The sequence below is a fragment of the Myodes glareolus genome, chromosome 14, assembly GCF_982192425.1.
Source record: "Myodes glareolus chromosome 14, mMyoGla1.1, whole genome shotgun sequence".
Taxonomy (NCBI): domain Eukaryota; kingdom Metazoa; phylum Chordata; class Mammalia; order Rodentia; family Cricetidae; genus Myodes; species Myodes glareolus.
In genome coordinates, this window is record NC_142039.1 from 59,085,950 (window position 1) to 59,108,878 (window position 22,929).

General features: G+C 40.6%; 1 protein-coding gene across 6 annotated transcripts in view; it reads left to right on the forward strand.

Moving 5' to 3' along the window:
* The first annotated feature begins 872 nt into the window (after nucleotides 1-872).
* Nucleotides 873-22,929, forward strand: part of Phactr1 (phosphatase and actin regulator 1) — a 449,396-nt gene continuing 427,339 nt past the window's right edge. The window contains exons 1-2 of one of the 6 annotated variants that reach the window (XM_048418822.3): nucleotides 873-1,255; nucleotides 2,987-3,137. In XM_048418822.3, coding sequence (XP_048274779.2) covers nucleotides 3,035-3,137 — 103 coding nt within the window. In that variant the 5' untranslated portion in view covers nucleotides 873-1,255; nucleotides 2,987-3,034. Of the gene's footprint in view, nucleotides 1,256-1,430; nucleotides 1,550-1,747; nucleotides 1,882-1,903; nucleotides 2,072-2,311; nucleotides 2,492-2,986; nucleotides 3,138-22,929 lie in introns of those variants that run through there. The other 5 variants (XM_048419204.3, XM_048419049.3, XM_048419141.3 and 2 more) reach the window with 5 other exon arrangements.

The following is a 22,929-nucleotide window of genomic DNA, read 5'->3' on the forward strand; positions in this document are numbered from 1 at the left end:
TCAAGTGTTCACCTTTCTCTATTGAGGGCTGAATAGAACTTCAACCTTAAAGACCTAAGGCCTGGGGTCTGAGCAAAGCTTTGCGCTTTCAGAGACCAAGCTGACTCCCCACAAGGCCATCTTACTGGTCATTCTACTTTGTTCTTCCATCAGGCTGATCAATCTGTAGTACTAACTTGGTACATGGTTGTTTGTTCAGATGTGGTGGGAGAACCCACCCCATTACTGACCCACAAAACAGTCAGCAAAGCATTTCCTGGTTTCTCTTCTGGGGGACAACCCCCTAACCCACCAAAGGCAAGGTAATATGAAAGACACACAAATGGACAATTCTCAAAGTTAGCACACACTCCCCAGCACTTGTCGCTTGACTGATCAGTTCACACGGGGAAGAGGAGTCTGGTGACCTTTCTCCCAAGTCTTTGTAAACATTGTTTCCCCTGTCTTAAGCACCCTTCACAATGCTACAAGCTACACTGTACTAACCATCACTTATGCTTGGTCCATGCTGGGTGGAAGAAGGTTGCAGAAAACATACCCTAGAGTGTGTCTTGGTTTTTATCATACCTTTGATGAGTACATCTCAAAGTCTTATTTCTGCAAGCCTTCCCTAGGTATGTGGTAGGGAGGATATCAAATGAGGTTAAAGTAAGAAATCCAACGAAAGCTGCGTTTTGCCATCGAGACGATTCTGTTGCATTCGGAAAAGAGACGTGCATTTAGGCATTTTGAGGATGTGACCATGCAGAGACAGAAAGGGGAAGTGTGAAACCCAACTGGCCTTCTGTATTTCCCTCCGGAAAATAGCTCACAGTTTTAATTGCCCACCATGTTTGGCAGCTCAGAAAGAAAGTGGCAGTGCACCAAGCCCTACTGGAGCAGCCTTCAGGATTAGAAAGGACTCCACACCTTGGAGAGCCTAGGAGACAGGAGAATCATTTTAAATGCAAATTAAATTGAGGGGGGTAGCAGAAAAGAACACATAAAAGACGGTAAAACAAAACCTTTCAATTTTCTTAAATTAGCAGGCTAATGTGTTCTAAAGAGCAGCCCCACTCAGATTCCATCTTGGGGGGGGGTAGTATTTCATCACAATATAAAACCGGCGAATCCATCATTTCCCTCCACTCTGTGCTCTTGACTGGAGATTGAAGGGAAAATTAGAAGCTGTTCATTTGGGCTTGCCGGCTCAGCAGCCCGGCTCAGTTTGCTTTCTGCTCTCCGGCAGCATTCTGTTGAAGGAGGACAAGGGCTGGTGAGTGATTATCTTCTAACTTTGACAATCTCCCCTGTGCGTGTCTCTCTGGCTAGCTTGCCTTTGGTGGGCTAGGGGCTTGTCTCCCAGAAGATCCGTGCTATAATGCATCTTTCAAAAAACTGAGAAATTTCAGGCAGCTTTTTAAGCTGTTTCTAGGGACCGATTCACAGAAGGGGTTATTTTCAGCTTCGGTGCTGGTGACTGTTTCTATGTGTTAATTATAATGGGAATGTTGAACATGCTGTCAATTAAACAGTCTTTCTTCATCATCCTGCCTCATTCAGCAATAAGGTAAGGACAGGTACCCCAACACGGTCTAGACAACTTAGTCTTCTCCGCTGTTTAATCATTTACCACGTTATTCTGTTCTGACTGCAAAGCAGACTGGAATTTGAGATTGGAAAAATAGATTATTAAACCATAATTCTGATTTTTAAATAAGTATGAGATTTCTCCATTTGAGAGGTGGGAGAGCAGGCTGTGAATGACCCTGGATGATGTAAAATCTCCATGTAGGTTTTGATGGTTCCCTGCCAAAGTTTTACATGGGAAAGTGGTAATTTCCTTCATTTGCAGAGGAGGGAGTGGAGAGGCTGAAGCTGGCGTCACCTTCTGTTGCTAAGGTAACATGTTCTGGCCATTTTATCTGATAGAGCAAGTCCAGTGAACAGAATACATTATTCATCACTGATCTAATCAGATAATCAAAACTGTTTACTTTCGCTGGGAATATTTAGTAAGATCAAAGGCAGCTGGTTGAAACTGCTCATTTGGACTATTGACAGCCCTCGGCTTTACAGCTTTATTTTTGCAGTAAGTATAATTCGTGGTTGGGGTACCTTTGCCTATTTTTTAAAAAGTTTCCTCTTACCAAACTTGGTTTCTTGGATGAGAGTGTGTGGTCTTAGAACACCAGTGATTGCTTGAGCCTCTTGATTTTTAAGGACTTTTTGTCTTGCTCCTCCTTAAAGCGATAACAGTGCAGAAATAGAGGTAGTTCATCTGTGCCAGTATCGGGGGGGGGGGGACCTCCACGGGCTCCATGCGAAGGGACGCAGCTGTTTTTCATGCGGGGCTAGTGCATGCTATGGGAAAAGTTGCATGGCTGTGATGCTTGTCACTGCTGCACGAACCACAGTTCGGTACCAAAGCAGCCTATACCGGGCATAGGCAGAAGAGCCGGCAGCACTGTAGAGAATGCTGAAGGGATGGCTGAAGAATAAGGAATCCAAGGTATTTGTACAGCAAACAAGCCAGCATGTATTGCAAGGTATCTAGGGAAGGAGGCTCAGATTCTCAGAGGGATTCTCTCACTAAAGGGGACACCAGAAGCCCCTGTGTCCATTAAAGAGCAACCTGCAGGATGGATGTCACTTTCTAATGCCATCTATCAGACAGACTTTTAAAAACTGGAAGTAGATTAATTTAAAAGTATATCTTCTGGCAGCTACAATACACCTAGGAGAAAACAGTACGCTACTTCTCTTTAACCTGGATCATTGCGTGTTCTTTTTTTTCCTAAGTGGAATATATTATTTCTAATCAGTGTTAACTAAAGGTTGCGTATTCTCATACAATACAAAGACTCTGGCAATGGGAGCTTTGAAATTAGAAATGTCAGTCAAATGTTGGCATATGATAATAGAGTATTCTTATTTTTTTAAAAAAATTAAGGAGTAGACACACTTGACAGCCTGAAATACTGTGGTTTTGTTTCCCTCTTTATAGATATCTACGTGATTAGTTTCCCTCAAAATCCTGTTTTGAACATCGAAGATGGACTATCCCAAAATGGATTATTTTCTGGACGTCGAGTCTGCTCATAGACTCTTGGATGTGGAGTCAGCACAAAGATTCTTCTATAGTCAAGGAGCTCAAGGTAACAAAGGGAAAAGAGGGAAGCCCCCCACCCTCAGGCTGCTTTGCGGCAAGCCATGCAACGTCAGCTGCACCAGCTTAAGCTCCCTCTTAAAAGTTCACCGATTAATAGTTCCAGATTGATAACATTTACCAAACTGCTGCTGGAATTTCAGAATAGGCTAAATAAATCCACTCATCTTGCGGGTGTTAACAAGTGTTGGCTGCAGACCTCCGAGGGCGGTATTAGAAAAGGATTCCCACCCCCTTGAGTCCGGAGCTTATGCCTGAGAGGACTGAGGAAATTTTTAGGCGGGCATCTATTGAACTGGTGGAGATCCTCGGGCACCCTGACCTAGCCGAGTGCCATCTGGCTGGATTGTGGGCTTCTGAGATAAGTGTGCCACTTTGTAACTGCCTTATCTACACTCAGTGGTCTGGGTTGCTGCCTGGAGAATCCTCAATGCACACTCAAGGCTCTCCACCCCCTTCTGTGAAGTGTGACAGTCTGTGTGTTTTTCATTACCTAGTTCAAGGTAGTCGATTAGGTCCTAGTGTGCTTGCTCCTCTCTCCCAGGTTCTATTTAGAATGTTTGCTGTCGTTAAAGTAACAGAAAAGAATCCCAAGTGTTTTATTCTCTTGATGGGTAGGAGATTTAAAAAAAATAATCACAGTTTGTGTTTTTCATGACATTCTAAAGATGTTCAGTCAAGTGATGGCTGTGCCCCAGAGCAAGGAGGTAACACACTAAAACGGAGGACAGTGGTCCTGCTTAAATAGGAAAGTAGCTGAATTCTTGGAAGTTGCAAAGCAGAGATGAAAAGGAGTTACACTATGCTATATATAATCCAGGTATCTTTCACTGTTGCATGACAGGAAGCCTGTCTTGAGCAACGATAATAATTCCCCCAGTTTCCCCAAGTGTTCTTATATATTGTTTTTGCTTTACTCGTGACTTGAGGTAACCCTGAGGGCTTGTGAGCATCCTGCTTCCATTTTCTGGTTGTGAGCCCATGTTCTTAAGGTCAGGAGGGACTGGATATTATCTGCAGGATTTGTTTGGGTCAGCAGGCTCAGCAACATAGCTTGATTTGGCAAAAAATGATACCGTGGCGAATCCCCATCCTCTAAGAGGAGGGAGACAGCATTGCTGCTACTTTCTGCCTCTTTAAGAAGTGTTGCTAGGAAGACGGGCGAGAGGCTAGTTAACATCTACAGCTTGTTATGAATCTACAAGTAGGTTGGTGGCTAGAAGTAGGTGCGGAGCTAGAACAGAAAGGAGAAGAGAGGAACTTCCACCCTGTCACGGGACCTGACTTTCTACACTTCCGCATCTGCCCCGGTGCGTTCCATTCTGAGCCTTGTTCCATGGCAGGCTCAACCACCTGAGCTGCAGATGGAGAAAAGAAAGAGTAGCTGGCTGTGAAGGGTAAAGCTGTCGATTCACTTTGTCTTGAAGATGATGGACTCTTGGCTTTTATGGAAGGAAAGCAGGCAGGGTGTGTGGGAGGCTTGAAGATTACAAGGCAGGCTGGTAGCTGCAGCAGATGGAGCTCTGGGGGTGGAGTGGTCAGAATTGTCACCAGCAGTGACGGTGGTTTAGGCTCCAGAGCTGGAATAACTGGGAAATACATGGGAAGCAGTGGCATAAGCTATGTCTTCTCCTTTGGATCGTGTGGGTGGGGAGGATGCTACCCCAATCTAAGAATCCTAGGTTTGCAGGATTGAGAGTGGTCTTCCCAAACATCAACGAGATCAGGATCCCCAAATTAGAAATCTAGGTGTTTCTGAAGTCTCAGAGTTTGCAGTTAAACAGGGGTGACAGGCAGCATTGGTGAGAGAGAGAGAGAGAGAGAGAGAGAGAGAGAGAGAGAGAGAGAGAGAGAGAGAGAGAGAGAACCGTTCCCTTGGGACCCATATTTAAAAATCAATGCATAAAGCCTTTTGCAAATTGACAACAGTGACAGATTTCTAAGTTGTTAAGCTCATTAATGAGGGAAAGTTTTAAAGTGCTTAAAACAACAACTGCTACAAAAGACACTGTACATCAGTGAATCAATAAAATAGATATCCCATGTTAAAGGACCTCCCTCTTCTGATCGAGAGTCCACGAGATAGCTAAGACTTTGCAAATAAGAAATGTTAACTTACAGTAATTCAATTTCCTGTTTCTAGTGAAAGGCAAGTATACACGTGCTCACACACACACACACACACACACACACACACACACACATGAGGAATGTTTAGTAAACACAGTATCACTAAGATTTTGTGTCTTGTCCCAACAAAACCTCCAACAGGACAAACTTCAGCAATAGTGGAAGTGTGCTCTGATACATCCCCCTACCCGCTATTTTACTCTATATCAAAACATGGTCCCAGATCCCCCAACACCTAGGACCATCACCATGGAGTCTCCTGCTTTCAGGAGCTCTGCCTCCACTGTGACCAGGAACTTCACTACAGCCCCCAGCTCCCCTGCAGCAGCCTATGTGCACTGTGCATGGGTACTGAGTCTTTCCAAGACACCAAATCCCTAGGCCTTCAGAACATTCCAGATGAACAGTGAGTGGGTGAAGGATGAACAGCATGGCCTGCAACCCTCACTTCCCACAGTAAACACTCGTGTTTCCAATGGATGGTTGAAACCTGTGTTGAATCCATGTCAAGACTGAGGTCTAGGGGAAGGAGGGGTATGTGAAAGGCATGTAGAGCAAAGAGAATTTAATCTCACTTCAGGCAGCTCTCTACTAAGCCAGATTAGACCAGTATTGAGCGGTATGAGGAAGCCCTGAAAGCCTGAATGTGATACCCTCGTCTGAAATGGCCTAACTGGGAGTTTCATGCAGATGTCACAATCAAGAGCTTGGGTTACCGAAAGCCTGATTGGCTAGGCTGTCATATGTTTGTTGCCTGTGTCATTCATTCATGTGATGATTTCTATAGATTGAACAAGTGTACTCAGAGTTATAAACCCTTTCAGGAAGAAACAAAAAGTCTGAGGGCTCCCCTTCTTCCTCCCCTGTGTTGTATATACTGTTCAAAGAATTCTAGAAAACAACACCTTCAAAATCAAGTATAGACAAAATGTCTATCTAAAGCAATAGTTTTAGAAGTGTGTTTTTGACTGACTTATGGGCATTTTAATTGTTCTTGGAAAATGAAAATATCCTGTTCCAAAATAGGGGAGGGTGCTCTAGTTAGCTAATACAAGAAGAGTTTAGGGAAGGTTCTAGAAGGGAGGGTAAAAAGAAGTCCACAACTTTTCATGAGTCCCTGAGATTGTCAAGTCTGTGCCCTGTTCTGCTAATGAAACAGCTTGTTGTCTCCAATATCCATTTCTCTTTGGTGTGAGTGTAAGATGGGGAGAATTAGCTGACTTGGAATTCTGCTATCAAAAACAGGGTGTGTTGTGGAGAACAGGGTGGGGGCGGCAAAGCCCACAGGCCTCCTGGTTGTCCCCTGGAGACAGATGATGCTCTTCTGGTTAGCTGGGACTTCTTCACCCCCAGAAAATCCTGGCAACATGGAGGGAACTCTGTGAAGGCCACCTGTAACTCAAAAGGAAGGTTCTGGAAACTGGAGGTCCCTATGACTTCAAAGAGCAGATGGGTCTCCATATGCCATAATTCAGGTTCACCCATCAGTAGATTCTGACAATGATACTCCCTCCCTTAGCTTTAAGCTCAGTGATTTGACAATGCCCAACTGAACAGAGAAGGACCTAATGGAATTTTCCTGGTTTAAATAAACATCAGGCCAGCCCTTCCCTAGACTAAGTGAAACAAAATCTGAATGGCCAAGTCTCTAGAACACCAACTTCCAACAGGCTTCTGAGTTATTCAACCATGATGGGTCATCTCTGCATGTTTTGTGCATGATTAGTGCTAAAGTTTAAAAGGAAAGCATTGTATCTAAAATAGATTAGAAACACCCCAGGAAATTCACAGGGTCCTCCATGACTGAAGACCCACTGCACCCCAACTGAATCATATTCTCTAAAATGGCAGTGCCCCAAAGAGAATCTTTTTAATTACTTCCAATGAGCAATCAGGACTGAGATCTGAAGACTATATATATATATATATATATATATATATATATATATATATATATATATATATAACATCTTTACATATATTTATTATCTTGGTCTTATCACATCCTATAGCTGTTTTTATTTTTGTTTGGGGAGAGAGGTGAGTGCTGGGGATTGAACACAAGGCAGGTACTCTATTACTTTACCAGTAAGATACATACATGTATTCCATTCTGCTGTGGCTATTTTTGCCCGAATATCTTTCATAAATTAAGTGTTATAAACTACCTTAAATTTTATTTCCCATCAACGATGGAAATAGATAGCATAGGTGAGCACTCTGCCACTAAGCCACACACTTAGCCCCCAAGGTCATCTCTTTTAATGGGCTCAAATCATCAAGAGTGGCAAATAGACATCGAGAAATGAACACAAACCAGAGACTGCATTTGATATATTCATTGCATGTGCTCATCCCCATGAAACATTAGGATACCGGAACTGCATCATTATGTGCATGTTGCAGATTAGAACATTTAAGATTGGGGGCTGGGGAGGTAACTCAGGAAAGGGCTTGCCACAAAAGCCTGAGGTTACGTGTGTGTGAGGACATGGGGTTCCTATGCTTGGAAAAGTAGAAATGGGAATCTTTGGCGCTTGCTGTACCGACAACCTCAACTGAGTTCCAAGACCTAGTGAGAGACTGAGTCTCAGAAAATGCAAATGTAAATAGTGCCTAAGAAACAGCAACCAAGTTTGACATCTGATATCCTCAGTCACATGCAACGTACACGTGAGCTCACACGCTGGTACAATGTAAGATTGACAGGTTAAAGATTCGTGAAAAAGCCATCCATTTGGATATTAGCAAAGCTAGGATCTGATTAAAGTATGTCCAACTCCGAAGCCCAAGCTCTTTGAAATATCACAAGCTCTTTGAAATATCCTTCCTTGCTGGAAGGAGATGCCTTTTCAGCTGGCCAAGATGATAAAAATCAACCAGGAAGGCAAATGAAGGTAATGCTGATGACCATATCACACCTCACAAATGGGGGAGCTCAAGCTCTGAGTGAGTCCATCCCATGCCCTAATCACATGGCTTCTCACGGGAGGCTGGAGTAGGCTGCACGATCTCTTACCTCACTCATGTTCTCTCCCCTATGCTAGAGCTTCTTCTCCTTTTGTTTTTTGACTTGAAGACCATTGTTTCCCTGAACATTTCAATTACCTTCAGCACATTAAAAGTCGGTTGACTAAAGCCACAAGACTATCACATTTATGGCTCCCGATGACAAACCCCTCTTTTATCGTTTTACATAACTCATGGCATTTGACGCCATTGGTACTTGTCATAAAGTGCCTTTTCTCTTGTCTGCATTGTCTTGTTCAACAAAGGGAAATGCCAGTTTTGACAACTGATGAATGCCACGGTGAGCTTCTGAGATTCTCTTCGGGTTCTTTTAGGAATAGAGAGAAATTCACTGAGACCCCCCTCTGTCAACCCTTTCCCCTTAGCAGTCCCTGCATCTCCACCTTTTGTTATGTGTCCCCCTCCCCCATAAAATCCATTAGAATTACTGGCTTTTGAATCTTTAGCTTTCAGTTGAATATATTCTAACTATCTAACCTTTATACCTTGGAGATTTCTTAGCGTGGTCCCAAGAGACAAAGATATTTGGTATCACTCAATTAGTTGCAAGCCATTAGCAACGGTTAATTAACAATAGCATTCCTTTCTTCCCTGAGATGAAGGCCAGACCTAGCTTCAGCATCCCTACACAGGGGGTTTTGACTTATGTTTCTAGCCTGTATCATAGTACAGGATTCCATTTTTACCCCATACCATACCTCTCCACTCACTTGGTATAGCAACTCATGAAAATGACAGCCTCTCTAAACCTTGGGTTCTTCATAGCAATGGTTAGCTAGTTCCAAATCCAAGGGAGGTTGAAGGGTTTAGCAAGACCTGTAGAGTGTGTGTGTGTGTGTGTGTGTGTGTGTGTGTGTGCACATGTGTGTGTTCTTGTCAATTAGTCATTAATATAATCCTTTTGTTGTTTAAATGCCTTCCATCTATGTGTGTGTGTGTGTTTGTGTGTGTGTGTGTGTCAGTTAGTCATTAATACTGCTGTTTACTACTTAAAACACCTTCCATCTGTCTCAAGAGCAATAGTCTCCCTCAATACCATTTTGTTGGTTGGCAGCATCATCCTTGGTAGAAAGAGAGCATTACAATTTATTAAATGCCTCTGCCGACCTGGTGGAACAAGAATCCCTCAGTCTAAACTTTCAAGGAGAAACATCAGATCCAGAAAAAAAGACTTAGGGCTTCCAGGTGTGGGAAAACAAGGCAACTCCCACCCCCAGTTTATTTAAAGTCTTAAAGTCATGAGTTGAAGGTGGAAAACACTTAAGACTGAAGGGAATGGTACATAAAAAGAATGAAGGAAAGGATGAAGATGTGGAAAATGAAAGTCCTCAACTCAAATGTATCTGTTATAAAGCCAAAGAAAATCCTTTAAAGAATCAAAAGAGAAAGGAAAATAGTACAAGAAAAGTGTAGGTATATTATTAAACAAGCAAAGACTATGTAACTAGATTTCCAGAGGCAGTGAAGATTTTACTGCATGATTGTCTGTAACGACTGAGTTTTTCTTCTGTCTGGAGGTAGTTATGGAAGAGCTAAACCTTACGTGTCCCTGTGATGAACTAACCTGAGAGCAATTCAAAGGATGTGCTGAGTGTGTTCCAAAACCGAGTTCTGAACTTTTCCTAACTGAGACCCTTTCCTTTCCTTGAACCTCTACTGCCCAGTCCAAGCCTTACACATTTTAGCCAATTGATCCTCAGTGCAGCCACCATTCACACACCCATTTCCAGTCAGATACGATGGAGAAAGCTTTAGAGACCCATTAAAGTCACTTACTGGAAATATACTGTGAGAACAGCTCACAGGTTGCCAGCCATGTATTTAGGAGCCTTGCTCATTCATCTAGTAGCAGGCTGTGCTCTTTCTCCGTCCCTGTCCCCTGAGACCTCAGCTGTGGTTCACTCCTGAAAGCTGGAGGTCTAGTTTTCTCTAGAAAGACAGAGGCACAAATAATAACCACAAGTCAATCCGGTGCCTATTTCAGGCATGGCTGCCAAGTGGATTGTAACCCTTGACATCATACTAACACCTTCCTGTCTGTCCCTTGGAGTCTTGCTAGCGAGCGCAAGCACAGCGACATCAGCCACATCTCCTGTCTCCCCCACAAAGTGATGCCTTCCTATGTTTTACTTGGTTTATTGTCCAGGTAACTTAAATGCTAACTTCTAGACCCCATCTCAGAGAAGGGTTTCACATAGAAAATCTTTTCGTGGTGCTCAAATCATCAGCCTCAAAAAAAAAAAAAAATCCCATTGGGGTGTGGGGTGGGAATTTGTTCTTTGTAAGGCTAGCAAGGATGTGGCGTGCTGTGCTTCACTCATGGATGACAAAGCCATGCCCAAGCCTGCCCTCCTGGCCTCCCACATGTTCCATTTTAGACCTCTAATTGCTCCCACCCAGGCTCTCCCAACCTGTGTTTAAAACAGAGAACATTGTGTATGAAGGAGAGAATGAAAGCAGATAAAGTAGGAAAATATCTAGACAGCCAGTCTTTGATCCCATGCAGTCCAGCTCCAGCTTCTGAGCATGCCTTTGGAACACAACAGTTGTGCGCACAGAGGAGCTTTTGTGAAAGTCCTTGATATTTGGGGTACCTTGCTCCTAATAGTCATCTGTCTTATTGGGGTTCAGATCTCCTGTGTAGAGCAGAGGGTGAAAGGAAGAGAGAACCTGTGATAACGAGGCCCGGAAAGGAAGAAAATGACATTAAACTACAAGGCAACACTTCCAATCAATTAATAACTCCCACTATCGCATACAGCGTATAAACGAGTGGATGAAAACGCAGCCCACACTCAGCTAGCATCAGCCATGACCCAATTAGCATAAACAATTCACAGGTGCTGAGGGATGAATTCTCACCCCTCATTTGCCCAAACAAATCTGTTTTCTCAAAAAAAAAACCAAATAATTCAAATAATTTTTAAATAATAAAAGAAAGAAAACTTGCAGTAGTCCTCTGTTGTGATTCTGCAACAGAGGGAAGGACGGGAGACTAGCAAACCAAAGCTAGCTCATAGTTGGTATCATTTTCAATATGTTTAATAACTTCCCAGTGTGTCATTAAACACACAGACTTGAACAAAACTCCTGAATGGGTATTGATATGTTAAACTGGAACTTTGAAGTACTATGTCTAAATATAGAAATGATCTTCAAGATCTATTTGTTTCTCAACCAGAAGAGCAAACCAGGATAATTAATATCAAAGCCTTTGACAAAAGGGGAGAAAAGCGTAGAGCTGATTAACTCTATGTTGACATCTATGTAACTATCCAGTTTTTATGTTTACTTTCATTCCCTTTGTTTGCATTGGAATGTTACAGTTATAGTGACGGCACATAATAATCTACGATAAGAATCCAACGTCCCCCACCTTGACTACATGCTGCCACTGTGTTTTAGAATTTCATCATTTCCTTCCCATAGTCCTGAGTTCAAGCAGTGCCTTCTACTTCCTGACTTGTGTAGTTAGACCAAGAACTTAGTCTCTTTGGCTTCCCTTCTGCATTTCCAGTGCAAATGACAATCAGGTCAAGAGTTCTCAACCCAAAGGGCATTTTGAAGATTAAATGAAATAATATAGCACTTCACAAACTGTGGTACGGCACGTGATTTTCAGAATAACACACGTACTCTCTTATAATGGTAGTGTGTATTTGTTCTATTGTACTTTAGGAAAATTTAAATAAAAAAATTCACTGAAACAGAAAAATAAATAGCAAGCAACACATTTTTTATGGGCTATGGCTGAGGACAACCAGCTCATGGAAATAAGTAAAACAATAGGAAATAAATTAAAATCATCTACTGAAAAACATTGACTAGTAACACAAACAGCATCTAACCCCTCCAAAAGGCATGAAAGTGCTGTAGGAAGACAAGGTTTCTAAGCAGTAAACAAATAAATATAGAAAATTAAAGCAAAGTATTAAGCAGCTAATAACCATATAATTAATGATTATTCTTATGTTAATCCCCCTTTAATTTTATCATACCTCAAAAGAAAGTGGCAAGGCTGCATCTCCCCAAGAGAGATCCCCAACCCATCCCATCTCTTCCTGAATGTTGTTTATTCCTAATTCAAATTTCTAAGCACTTTTAAAATGTGAGACAGTCTAAAAATATAAAAAGAGGAAGGAGGGTGCAGTAGTTATGAGCACTCAATGCAGTTACAGAGGACCTGAGTTCAGTTCCCAGAATCCATAGATGGAGAGGGCACAGGGCAATGATGCAGACTCAAGGCAGAAGAGACTAGATCAGCAGGCTAAGAAAGACTAGGTGCTCAAAGCGTTGTTTCTGAACTAAGGAATTCCAAAGCAGATATTGAGTTCAATAAAGAATAGCACAGTGGGAATTTGTGCACAAACGTGTTATTATGAAAGTCACAAACTGATGAGGGAGAAAGACTGAAGCCAGGGGAACCACAGGCTCCTGCAGGGAAGCAAACATAATTGGACAGGGAGCAAACTGGGTGAATTCAGAAGAGAAAAGGATCCGGAAGAACTGAGACGGTTTTCCCTACACGAGTGGCAAGTAAGACAGCTAGATACCGAGTGGTATGTCAAGAGATCTCAGATACTACCTTTAAATATTAGAAGTTATTCGCTGAGAGAAGGATTTTAAGAAGAGAATCAAAATGAAGGAAATTAATTTAGAACGTACTTAATTTAGAGAGTGTGCTGGATCTAGTAATATATGTAACCATCAATATAGAATAAGTTCTATGAATGCAAATGTTGGTATGGAGACCCCAGAAAGCTATCCAGAATACTCAGTATGGCACTATAATTCTTGGAAATTATTTGCTGACATCTTTTGCGTGTGTTTCTGAGTTATGTTTCTTGTGAATCTTAATCTTTCCTGCCGAGTCCTTTAGAGGACTGGGAGATTATCAGGAAACACTGCTCTAAACAACAACTCGGGCTAGAAACACTCTTTCTCTTTAGCACTAATACTGAAAATTAATAGCCCATTTTAGATACTTATATGAAGCAACTGTTTGCAATTGCCAAGATAATTTCAAATCCGGGACTGGGTTTTTTTTTTTTTTTTTATCAGAAGCAATGAGCTCTGTTCTGAGTTAGCACCAAGACGTTCATCTAAGAAACAAATAAAAAAGGAAAAGGCCTCAACCAAACTCATCCACCCTGTAGACCTATAACTTGTCACAGGACATTGCAGAGGAGGAGAGAAAGAGGTTTTACTACAGCTGCTTGAAAAAACAGCTTATTTTTCTTGTGAACCAATGTGGCAAGATCTTCTGCTTAGTTAATGAAACAGTTTGGCGACTACATTGGTCAGAGAATATGGCACTTGCCTTAGCCAGACCTTATCTTTGTCCTTGAATAGCCAGACCTTGCTGCAAACACTCTACAAGGCTGACTTCCATGCTGAATTCATAACCCAAGTTCACTCAACAGCGTGGATATGTACACTGAGGCTACAAAGGAAAATGAAGGGTGACGAGACCTCCCTATGGACCAAGGCCATTATTGTCTTATTTCATCCACAAAAGGGAAATTTGCAGAGTATATTTTACTATCCAGCTTATAGATGTTCCCATGATCAAGTAACTTTTCAAGGCCCTACAGCTCTGAAAAAAAATACTTAAAACCTAAACCTTTGGTCCTTCCCACCACATCTTCGATGTCAATGTTCAATGGTTGAGCAAATTTGCTAGTGCAGATACTATGAGCAGACAAATAGGATTTAGACTGTTCACATAGTATCTGTTCAAAGGCAAAATGCCTCAAGAACTGTAGGATAAGAACGTGGCATCACAGTCACGTTATGTAGTTTCCTGTAGAGAGAGCTCCTAAAGGGGCATTTAATCTTTCTTTCTCAGGATACTGTCACAGAGGGAGGATAGACCTCCGTACTTACTTTGAGTTAGACAGTGTATGCTTTGCCAACAAGCTAACCTTCCTAAGGCTCCATGGGAATTTCTTACAAAACTCCTAACTCATTTTTTTCTTCTTACTACCAATGCAATACATTATAGTTATAGAAAATAGAAACTATAAAGCCAAACGAAAGTTAAGCATCACCTAAAATAGGTGCTGCTCCAGTCTGGAGCAGATGCTTGCAATTCCTTTCATGCACACAAACACACAACTGTGTATACTTTTACTTTAAATGAGGGTCCACAGATTTCTGTACTTTAATTTTAAAATTAACAAAAAATTCATCTAAACTAAGGATTGTTCTCACGATGGATTAATAATCAGACACAGTTTGAAGGAAGGAAGGGAGGTCCATTGTGCTTTGGTTTTGCCCCAAAGCTACCTTTGCCAGCTGGACTGTGTCCCCGAATGAGTTCTTCTGTTATTTACGAGGCAGAGTGGCTGACTAATACCCTGTGATCTGATTACCATCAGCAGCCCATCTGTAGACACAACAGAATGCAAACAAAATATCCACCTAATCTGCCCTGGGCGGGCCTTCCCTCCAGCCCATCCATTAAGAAGAGTCTGCAGTCCCTGACCTCCCAACAGTGTTCTTGTTCAAGACACACCAGCAGCTTCTGGGTCTTTCTAAGGTTTGACTCAACAGTGTAATTATGGCAATGGTAGGACATTAAAGCCTAAAGATGCTATGTTAACTGGCTCATTTTACAGATGAGGAAACTTAGTCTTGAGGAAGAAAGAAACACAAGCACTGCTTATTAATACCTAATGTATACCAGAAGCTATGCATGCATGTTTCACCCAAAACTACAGACTTGTCACTGGTTAGATATTATTGCCTCAGTGCATATGAAATTAAAGCTTAGAAGAAAAAATACAGCTAAAATAAACAACAATACCAGAATTCAAACATATGTCCTCCTAACTTTGTAGTTTCCTACATTTCTAGGGACTGAATGGTTGGGGGTAGAACACTGAATAGTCCTATAACTAGATAACATAACTGGTTTGTGGCTGAAGAGTTAAACAAAATCCAGAATCCCAGTGCCTAGGCTGACAGTCCTAGTCAGGTTCCTGTCGCTGAGATAAACACTGTAACCAAAAGCAAGCTGGGGAGGAGAGGATCTATTTGATCTTATATCTTATGGTTCATCATGAGATGAAGTTAGGGCGGGAACTCAAGGCAGGAACCTGGAGGCCAGAACTAAAGCAGAGCCCATGGAAGACCGTGATTACCGGCTTGTCCTTCATAGTTAGCTCAGCTTGATTCTTAATATAACCCAAGGTCACCTGCCCAGGGGTAAGATCAACTACAGTGGGTTGAACTCTCCCATATCAATCATTAATTTAAGAAACTGCACCCCCAGGCTTGCCAACAGGCCAATCTTGATGAAGGCATTTTCTCTCTTCCCAGATGGCCCTCACTTATGTCAAGTTGACAAAAACCAATCAGGGTACTACTGTACCTATCTCTATATGCTATCATCTTACTGCAAAGAGACTCCGATAGCTCAAGCTAACAGCCTTTACTTTGAGGTGACTTCCAAATGCACAAGGCCAGCAGTTTGCTGCACGTGTTTGTCACCTTTCTGCACGCTGAACATGAATCAGGGACATGAAAACCTTAAGACTTTAAATTATGTCTTTAATTACCACCCAGATTTCAAACCAGCCATGTAGAAAATGCAAAATTAAAATTACAAGACTTGCCGCTACCTGTACAGCCGAATGAGACTTGGAAAGTGACTTATATACCTTAAACAGGTATGATCAACATTGAAATAATAGATGCTGGTCGAGTCTCTGACTGACTCCATTCGACACGCGAAGCCTGAACCACATCTTTCCTTTCTGTATCTAGCAGGTTTTAGCAGCCAGCCCCCAGCCACTTTGCACAGTGTCTACTTTAAGAAACCAGGAGGAAAGGAAGCAGTGAACATTTGCTGTCCGCCCACTTCTGTCAGGCTCCATGTTAGGTGTTTTACATTTATTACATAATGTTTTATCCTCTCAGGGCCCGGTGAAAGAGTTCATTTAATTTCTCATTTGCATATAAGGGAACCAAAGCTTGGAGAGCTAGTTTTTTAAATAAGTCTGATAAGTATTAAGCCTTGGGATTATGCCAAGGTGTAATTTCACAACTATAGCCTTGCTTTGGACTATTGAGTAATAATAGCATTCTATACTATTAGTCAAGGTTTATAAAGAATATACTTTGCCAGAGACTTAATAAGGATTATGTGTTTGCCTCCTCACTGAGACTGTAGAGGGGGGTGCTATGTTGGTCTCGGATTCACAGAGATATTAATTGGTTTTGAAGTCATGAAAGTCTAAGTTTGGGATTTAGATACAAATTCAGAAAGGCTGACCTCACACCTGTGTTTTTAAGCAGTACTTCATGATTTCTGGGTGGAATATAATATTATCATCATCTTTTTTATATGTTCATGCAAAGGGAAAAGCATAAACGGCCTTGAGGTTGGCAGAGGTAAACAAAGAGGGAAGAGCGAATTTTCCTAGTGGCACAAAGTGTGGGAGTGGGGATAAAAATATTTCAGCTACAGAAATCAGGCAGTTTAGACTTGCAAAGATGGGGAGAAAAGAGAAAGATTTTTCCACCAGAAAGAGAAGCAGGTTTTATTAATATGTCTCATGTGAATAAGCAGTTTTCACTAACTTAGGTACAGATTTTCATAAAATGAATCAGACCCTCTGAGAAAGAATTGCTAGCCTGGTGTCAGGGTAGTTAACTAACAGTCTTGTACCCATCTATCTGCAGGCATCCATCCAAAAGAAGATAGGAAGACTCAGAGCAGTCACTCCACCCAAATAGCTGTAGAAAACGGGTTAGCTCGGTGTCCCGAAGTGGCCTTATCCTTTGGATGCACGGGGCAGCAAGAGTGTGGATTTTATAGTTTTCCAGCTCTACTCACATAGATTCTGAGCTGGACAGTACTCCCCTAAAATTGTACAATGGAGAAGATTTAAATCGGGCCTGCTAGAAAGATCATATATCTAGAACCTGGAAAGAAATGGTTAAAAAAAAATCCCACTATCCCTTCTCTGTTTTGGACCCTGATAAATTTTGCAGAGAGAAAAGGGAACTGGTGTCAGAAGTGTGTGAAATAGACAGCTCCTTTAGTGACGAGCCGGGGAGTGAGAATTAAAAGGCACCAGTGACATTTCTGCGTATTTTGAGTTTCTAGAAAAAGATGTTATGCATAGAAAAGAAAAATGTTCCAGGATCTACATGCTAAATTTAGTGGTAACAAAAACCCAGCCTCGGTGTGTTTTTGTTAAACCAGCTTAAGATGTAGAAGTAACTGCAGTGGTCTGGATTGGTATTGCTGTCAATGACATCCATTGGCATTGCTCACATTTTGTGTTTCCTACAAGATAATTTGCCGTAATGACATTGGACCAGGTTAAATTGTGAGGTCTAAAATTGCTTACATTTCTAACTCTTCAGATATGCCAAGGGGTGAAACATGTTTTGTTCATGCAGCCCAGACTCCTAATCTGCTTAAATACAATATACAAAATTCAATTTTAAACAAAATGTCAAGGGCCTCCAAGTAATCCAAAACAAAATACTCTTAATATTATTACTGTTTGTCCACAAACTCAGAACTTACCTAACTGATAATTTTTCATAATTTTTGAAAAGGTTGCTACCTCGTCTGTATCTCATCTCTGGGAATTTTTATAAAGAGAAAGGAATTAGTATGTTTTTAGTGGATTAATTCTCTTGCCTTTATTTTTCCATAATTAATATATCATCAATTTATATCTCACCTACCCATCCACAATTGATCTAGAGAGATGTGAATAGGTATATAGATAGTTATTTTATGACCACAGTGCATTTATCAGCCACAGTAACATTTTAATATAACCTGCTCTTTGCCTTTCAATGCGAGTTGACTGGGACTTAAAGCACCCTTCCATTAAAGGACAAAATTCAGGCCAAGGTCAGTTCAGCCCAAAGGTGTGATCTAGGACAGCCTAGTCTAACCCAATCTAGGGTCAGATCTCTTTTGCTTTTTTGACCATAATATGTTTCTACACTCTTAAGTTACCCTTTATAACATTGTCATTTGTGAAACATGATTCTTCTTCCCCTTTTTAACAGCCCACTCCTAATTCGCTGTTGTCTGCTATGTTCTCATAAGTCTCAAGTTTGCTCTTTCTAGGCTAAAATAGTCCAAAGGTAACTTTACATTACTCTCTGGGTGTATATGTGGAGACACCCTGTACCCAATTGTCCTTTACCGGAGGTGGCCATGTTCATTGCCTAGGCAAGATGCTGTCCAGCTTCTACCAGGAAACTAGTGGGTGTAGGGAAAGAAACTTCAAAGCCATAAAATCATCCTGCATCTCATCAAACTCTTCCCTGGATTTAGCATCTCTGTTGGTTCTTTCTTGATCTGTTTTCCCCCTTGCTTGATATTTATAGCAATGGTCATAAAATGATGATTTTAACACCTATCTCCATATTGGTAAGTCTTTTCTTTTCCTGCATTTATTTATTCATGCATGCATGGATGCATTCTTACCAGTTCTCTGTCAGCTTCCACCAGGACTCGCAAATGTCTTCTTTCAATGTAACACCTTTCATTAGTGAATGTCTTAGATTTTGTCTCCAAATCATCCCAGGTTGGATGTAAGCTTCTTCACCCTGGCTTTTTATTCCTGTGATCTTCTCTTTTCATTTTAACCTTTATTAAGGCACAAGAACTGCTAGCAATTTTTTTCTTCCTTGCACATATTCCAATACAGTTACCTTATTATGTTATCAGAGCAGGGTTCTTCAAAAAAATAAAGGCATCTAAAAAGCCATTTTCAATAAAAGAAAAATATAAAAAAGTAAAAGCTAAACCCACACATAGAAAAACAGAGAATTCTTAAATAAATACATAAAAATTTATGGACCTATATGTGGTACACAGACACATGTTGATAAAACAGACATATAATATGTACATAAAATAAATATTATTTATTTTACTGCCCACCATACTGTTTGTCTTCACAACTCCATATCCTTCTTTTTTGTTGTTATTGCTCATCTCTAGAGTCCAATTTGTGCTGCTCACACGAGCACAGGTGTGGACCATGCACAGAGGATTTTGCATGTCCCCCAAGAAGAACCTACTGAATTAGAGAGTGAAGGATGTGATGGAGTAGCTAGATTTTAAAAACTGTTCCAATTATGTCGACTCTCATTACAAGGATTCAGTATTGCACTAGAGGTGTAATCGTCTACCAGCAAGCATATTCCCTCCAAAAGGAAAAGTCTTCCTCCATAGGCAGCTCCCAGCTGTCAATAGCCCCTTCAAAAAGAAATAGTTCTAGGAGTCTTTATCTATGCTGGAAATTTACTGACTTGCTTTATCCAGGGAACCACAGCGACTGTGAGTCAGTCTATGCAACAGACATGTAACTCTTATAATTCAGCCTTCTATGTCTCTCCTCTCCACCTGGTAGCTCATATATTCTTTATGCCCCAGCTTCTACAATATTTCCATCTTGAATGGGTGGAGCTTGATATAGATGATTACCTATAGTGGAGCAGTCGCCATTAGATATACAAATTAACTATAATACAGTTAGTTATTAGCATTTTGACTAGTTATGAGTCTCTACACTAACCACTACCCACTGCACATAGAAGCTTTCCTGACCAAAGTTGAGGACAACACAAATCTACAAGTTTAAACAAATATTTAGAAGGCAGGGTCACAGCAAGATCTTGTTGTAAAACCACAAAAGTAGATTTTTCCCTTGAGTATATGGTCTTTTCAGTCATGGGCTACCAGAAATGAAATGAGTCAGCCCCATAGCCTGTCAGAAAGCAGTTGGTTACTTATATAACCATTATGTCAATATTGCACCAACAGGAATATCATGCCAGGCAGGTCAGTATTGTAGCATGCAGTTTCAGCACTACATAAGATGATAGACGTATTTTCTCCCCATCAGTGTGTGTCACCTTCTGGCACTATAGAAGACCATCCCTTCCTTAATATACTACAAAGATAATCTCATCCAAGTCACAGGACTGTTCAAATATACGCCTGTTTTTAGGTCTTCTATTGATAATTCATCTTACATTATTTTTGTATTCTGGGCTGTCATAAATCTTAGTGTCTTATACTATAAATCCTACAAATTCTTTCTCCTTTGCCAAGATCATGCTGACTATTCTCCCTTTGCATTCTTTTGTGCATTTTTAGAATCAGTTGTCAAATTTTCTTTAAAAATACTTAGATTTGTTTGGAATAACATTGAACCTATAGGTCAGTTTTAAAAGGTTGATGCCTTAACAATGATTTGCCTTTAAATTTATGAAAGTTATAATAGTATATTAATTCCATTACCCATTTTATTTAAGTCTTCTTAATTTATGTCCATGAAGCTACGTAGTTTTTATATACAATTATTATTTATCTTTGTTAAAATTTTTCATAGTTATTCATCTGTGTTAATGTCATTATGTATGGTACTTTAAAATTTTTATTCTCAGGCCATTGAGATGGGTCAATATATAAGGGTCTTACCACCAAAACTGACAACTTGTGTTCATTCCCTGGAACCCACCTGGTGGAAAAAGAGAAGCAACTCATGCCATTTTTCCTCTGACCTCCATAGTCACTGTGGTAAACCTTGGGCACCTTCTCGCAGGCATTCTCAACCCCATAGTAAACAAGCAAACAAATAATTAAAAACACAAACATCCCCAGTAATATAGTAAGATGTATTTCGTACACAATTATAACAAATATGGCCAGTAAAATCATTGTTCTTGCTTTCAAATTAATAACCTCTTACACTTATTTTGGTGGCCTTATTTATTTATTGAGACCTCTAGTGTAATACGGAATCCATGTGATAAGAATCAAAACAGTTGGAACGGCTTTTAAGATACAGTTACTCCATCTCAGCCTTCATTCTCTAATTTAGTAGGTTCTCCTTGGGCACATGCAAAATCCACAATTTAGTAATGGTGGGACACACCTGAAAGGCCAGCTCGTGAAGGCTGAAGCCGGAGGATTTTAGGATTGTGAGTGTGACAACTGCCTGGAAGACCCAGGAAAACTATATTGCAAAACAAAGAAAGACCCAAAGACCAAGTCTCACCTGATTATGATGTAAGGGTTTTCTAGAAGTACATGCCAAACAATATTTCTAAGGATAAGTCTTACTTACCTCAAAGACTTTCACAGTAAGAATCTATTATGTTACCTTTCTTTGTTTTCATGTCTCCATCATCTTCTGTAGGAAGTATTTTAAAAAGAATACACTGCCATTTTTTTTTTAAATTTCTAATTGGTAGTTGTTGAGGTCACAACTGAATTTAGTTCTCTGTATGCACACTCTCATAGTCACATGGGTCCTCATACAATCATATGGGTATTGCTACATGATGGAAACAATATGGAGCATTAATTCTAAAGATAATTCTAAAGAATTATCTATGAAATGCATGTGAATACTATGAATCAAGAGGGAGACTAGCAAATAGCACATTATTTCCTAACTATAATTACTTATAATTATATAACAAAGGTAAATGTCTCTTAAGACTGAGAGACCAAAGGTGCCAAGGATTTTTATGGAGACAACCAGAATAACTTTCCTAACCTGTTGTCTGTTGCTATGATAAAGACCATAATCAAAAGCGGCTTGGACATGAAGGTGTTTTGACTTATATATACCGAATTACAGCCCATTGAGGGAAGATAGGGAAGGAATTCAAGAAGGAATCTGAAGGTAGAACTGAAGGAGAGGCCATGGAGGAGTGTTGTTTACTAGTTTGCTCCACCTGGTTTGCTCAGCCTGCTTTTAAAGAACCCAGTACAATCTTCCCAGGTGGTGGCACTGCCCTTAGTGGTCTTGGTCCTCCCCAAATCAGTCATTCATCAAGAAAATTTCCTGCAGATCTGCCGACGGGTCATTCTAACAGAGGCGTTTTCTCAATTGAAATTCTTTCCTCCAAAGTGACTCTGGCATGTGTCAAGTTGACAAAAAATGTAATCTAAGTGGGACAGTACCACAGTAGTTACAAATAACTATAGAGTGTTGAGACTGGGCAGGGTCTTTTCATGTTACTTGTAATCTGAACCTCATACTTTTGCAGGTGATGTGCCTGAGATCCATCCATTGACAGTACTAGTTAATAAGATAATGTTAGTCCCCCCCACCCTTGTTTCCTCTCCCAGAGATCTTCTGATGCCACTCAGTCAAGCATTTCGTGGAAAGAAGTTATACTATAACGCTATCACAATGAGCTATTCCTATAAAATAAGGGAGATGGTTAGAGCTAAAGAAAAATGCAGGAAAAGAGGGAATGTGGAATTTTAAAAACATTTGAAATACAAAAAAAGGAAGCATATCAAGGAAGGCAAGAAATGGAAGATAACAATCATAACTGAAATATAATAACTGAATTCAACAGTATGCTGCAAAGTATAGTATTTTATTGCAACTTTCTTTATAAAAGTATATCTATTTTAAAGTATTTAAAGAATATAATAGTCTATAGTAAACTTATATGAAAATGTATGTGTCTAGGTGTGGTAGCAACACCTGTAATCCCAGCATAAAGGCAGATACAGGAGAACAACTGTAAGTTCGAGGCCAGCCTGATATACAAATATAAGCAAATTTCAGGCTAACGAGAACTGTAGAGCCAGACCCTGTCAACAACAA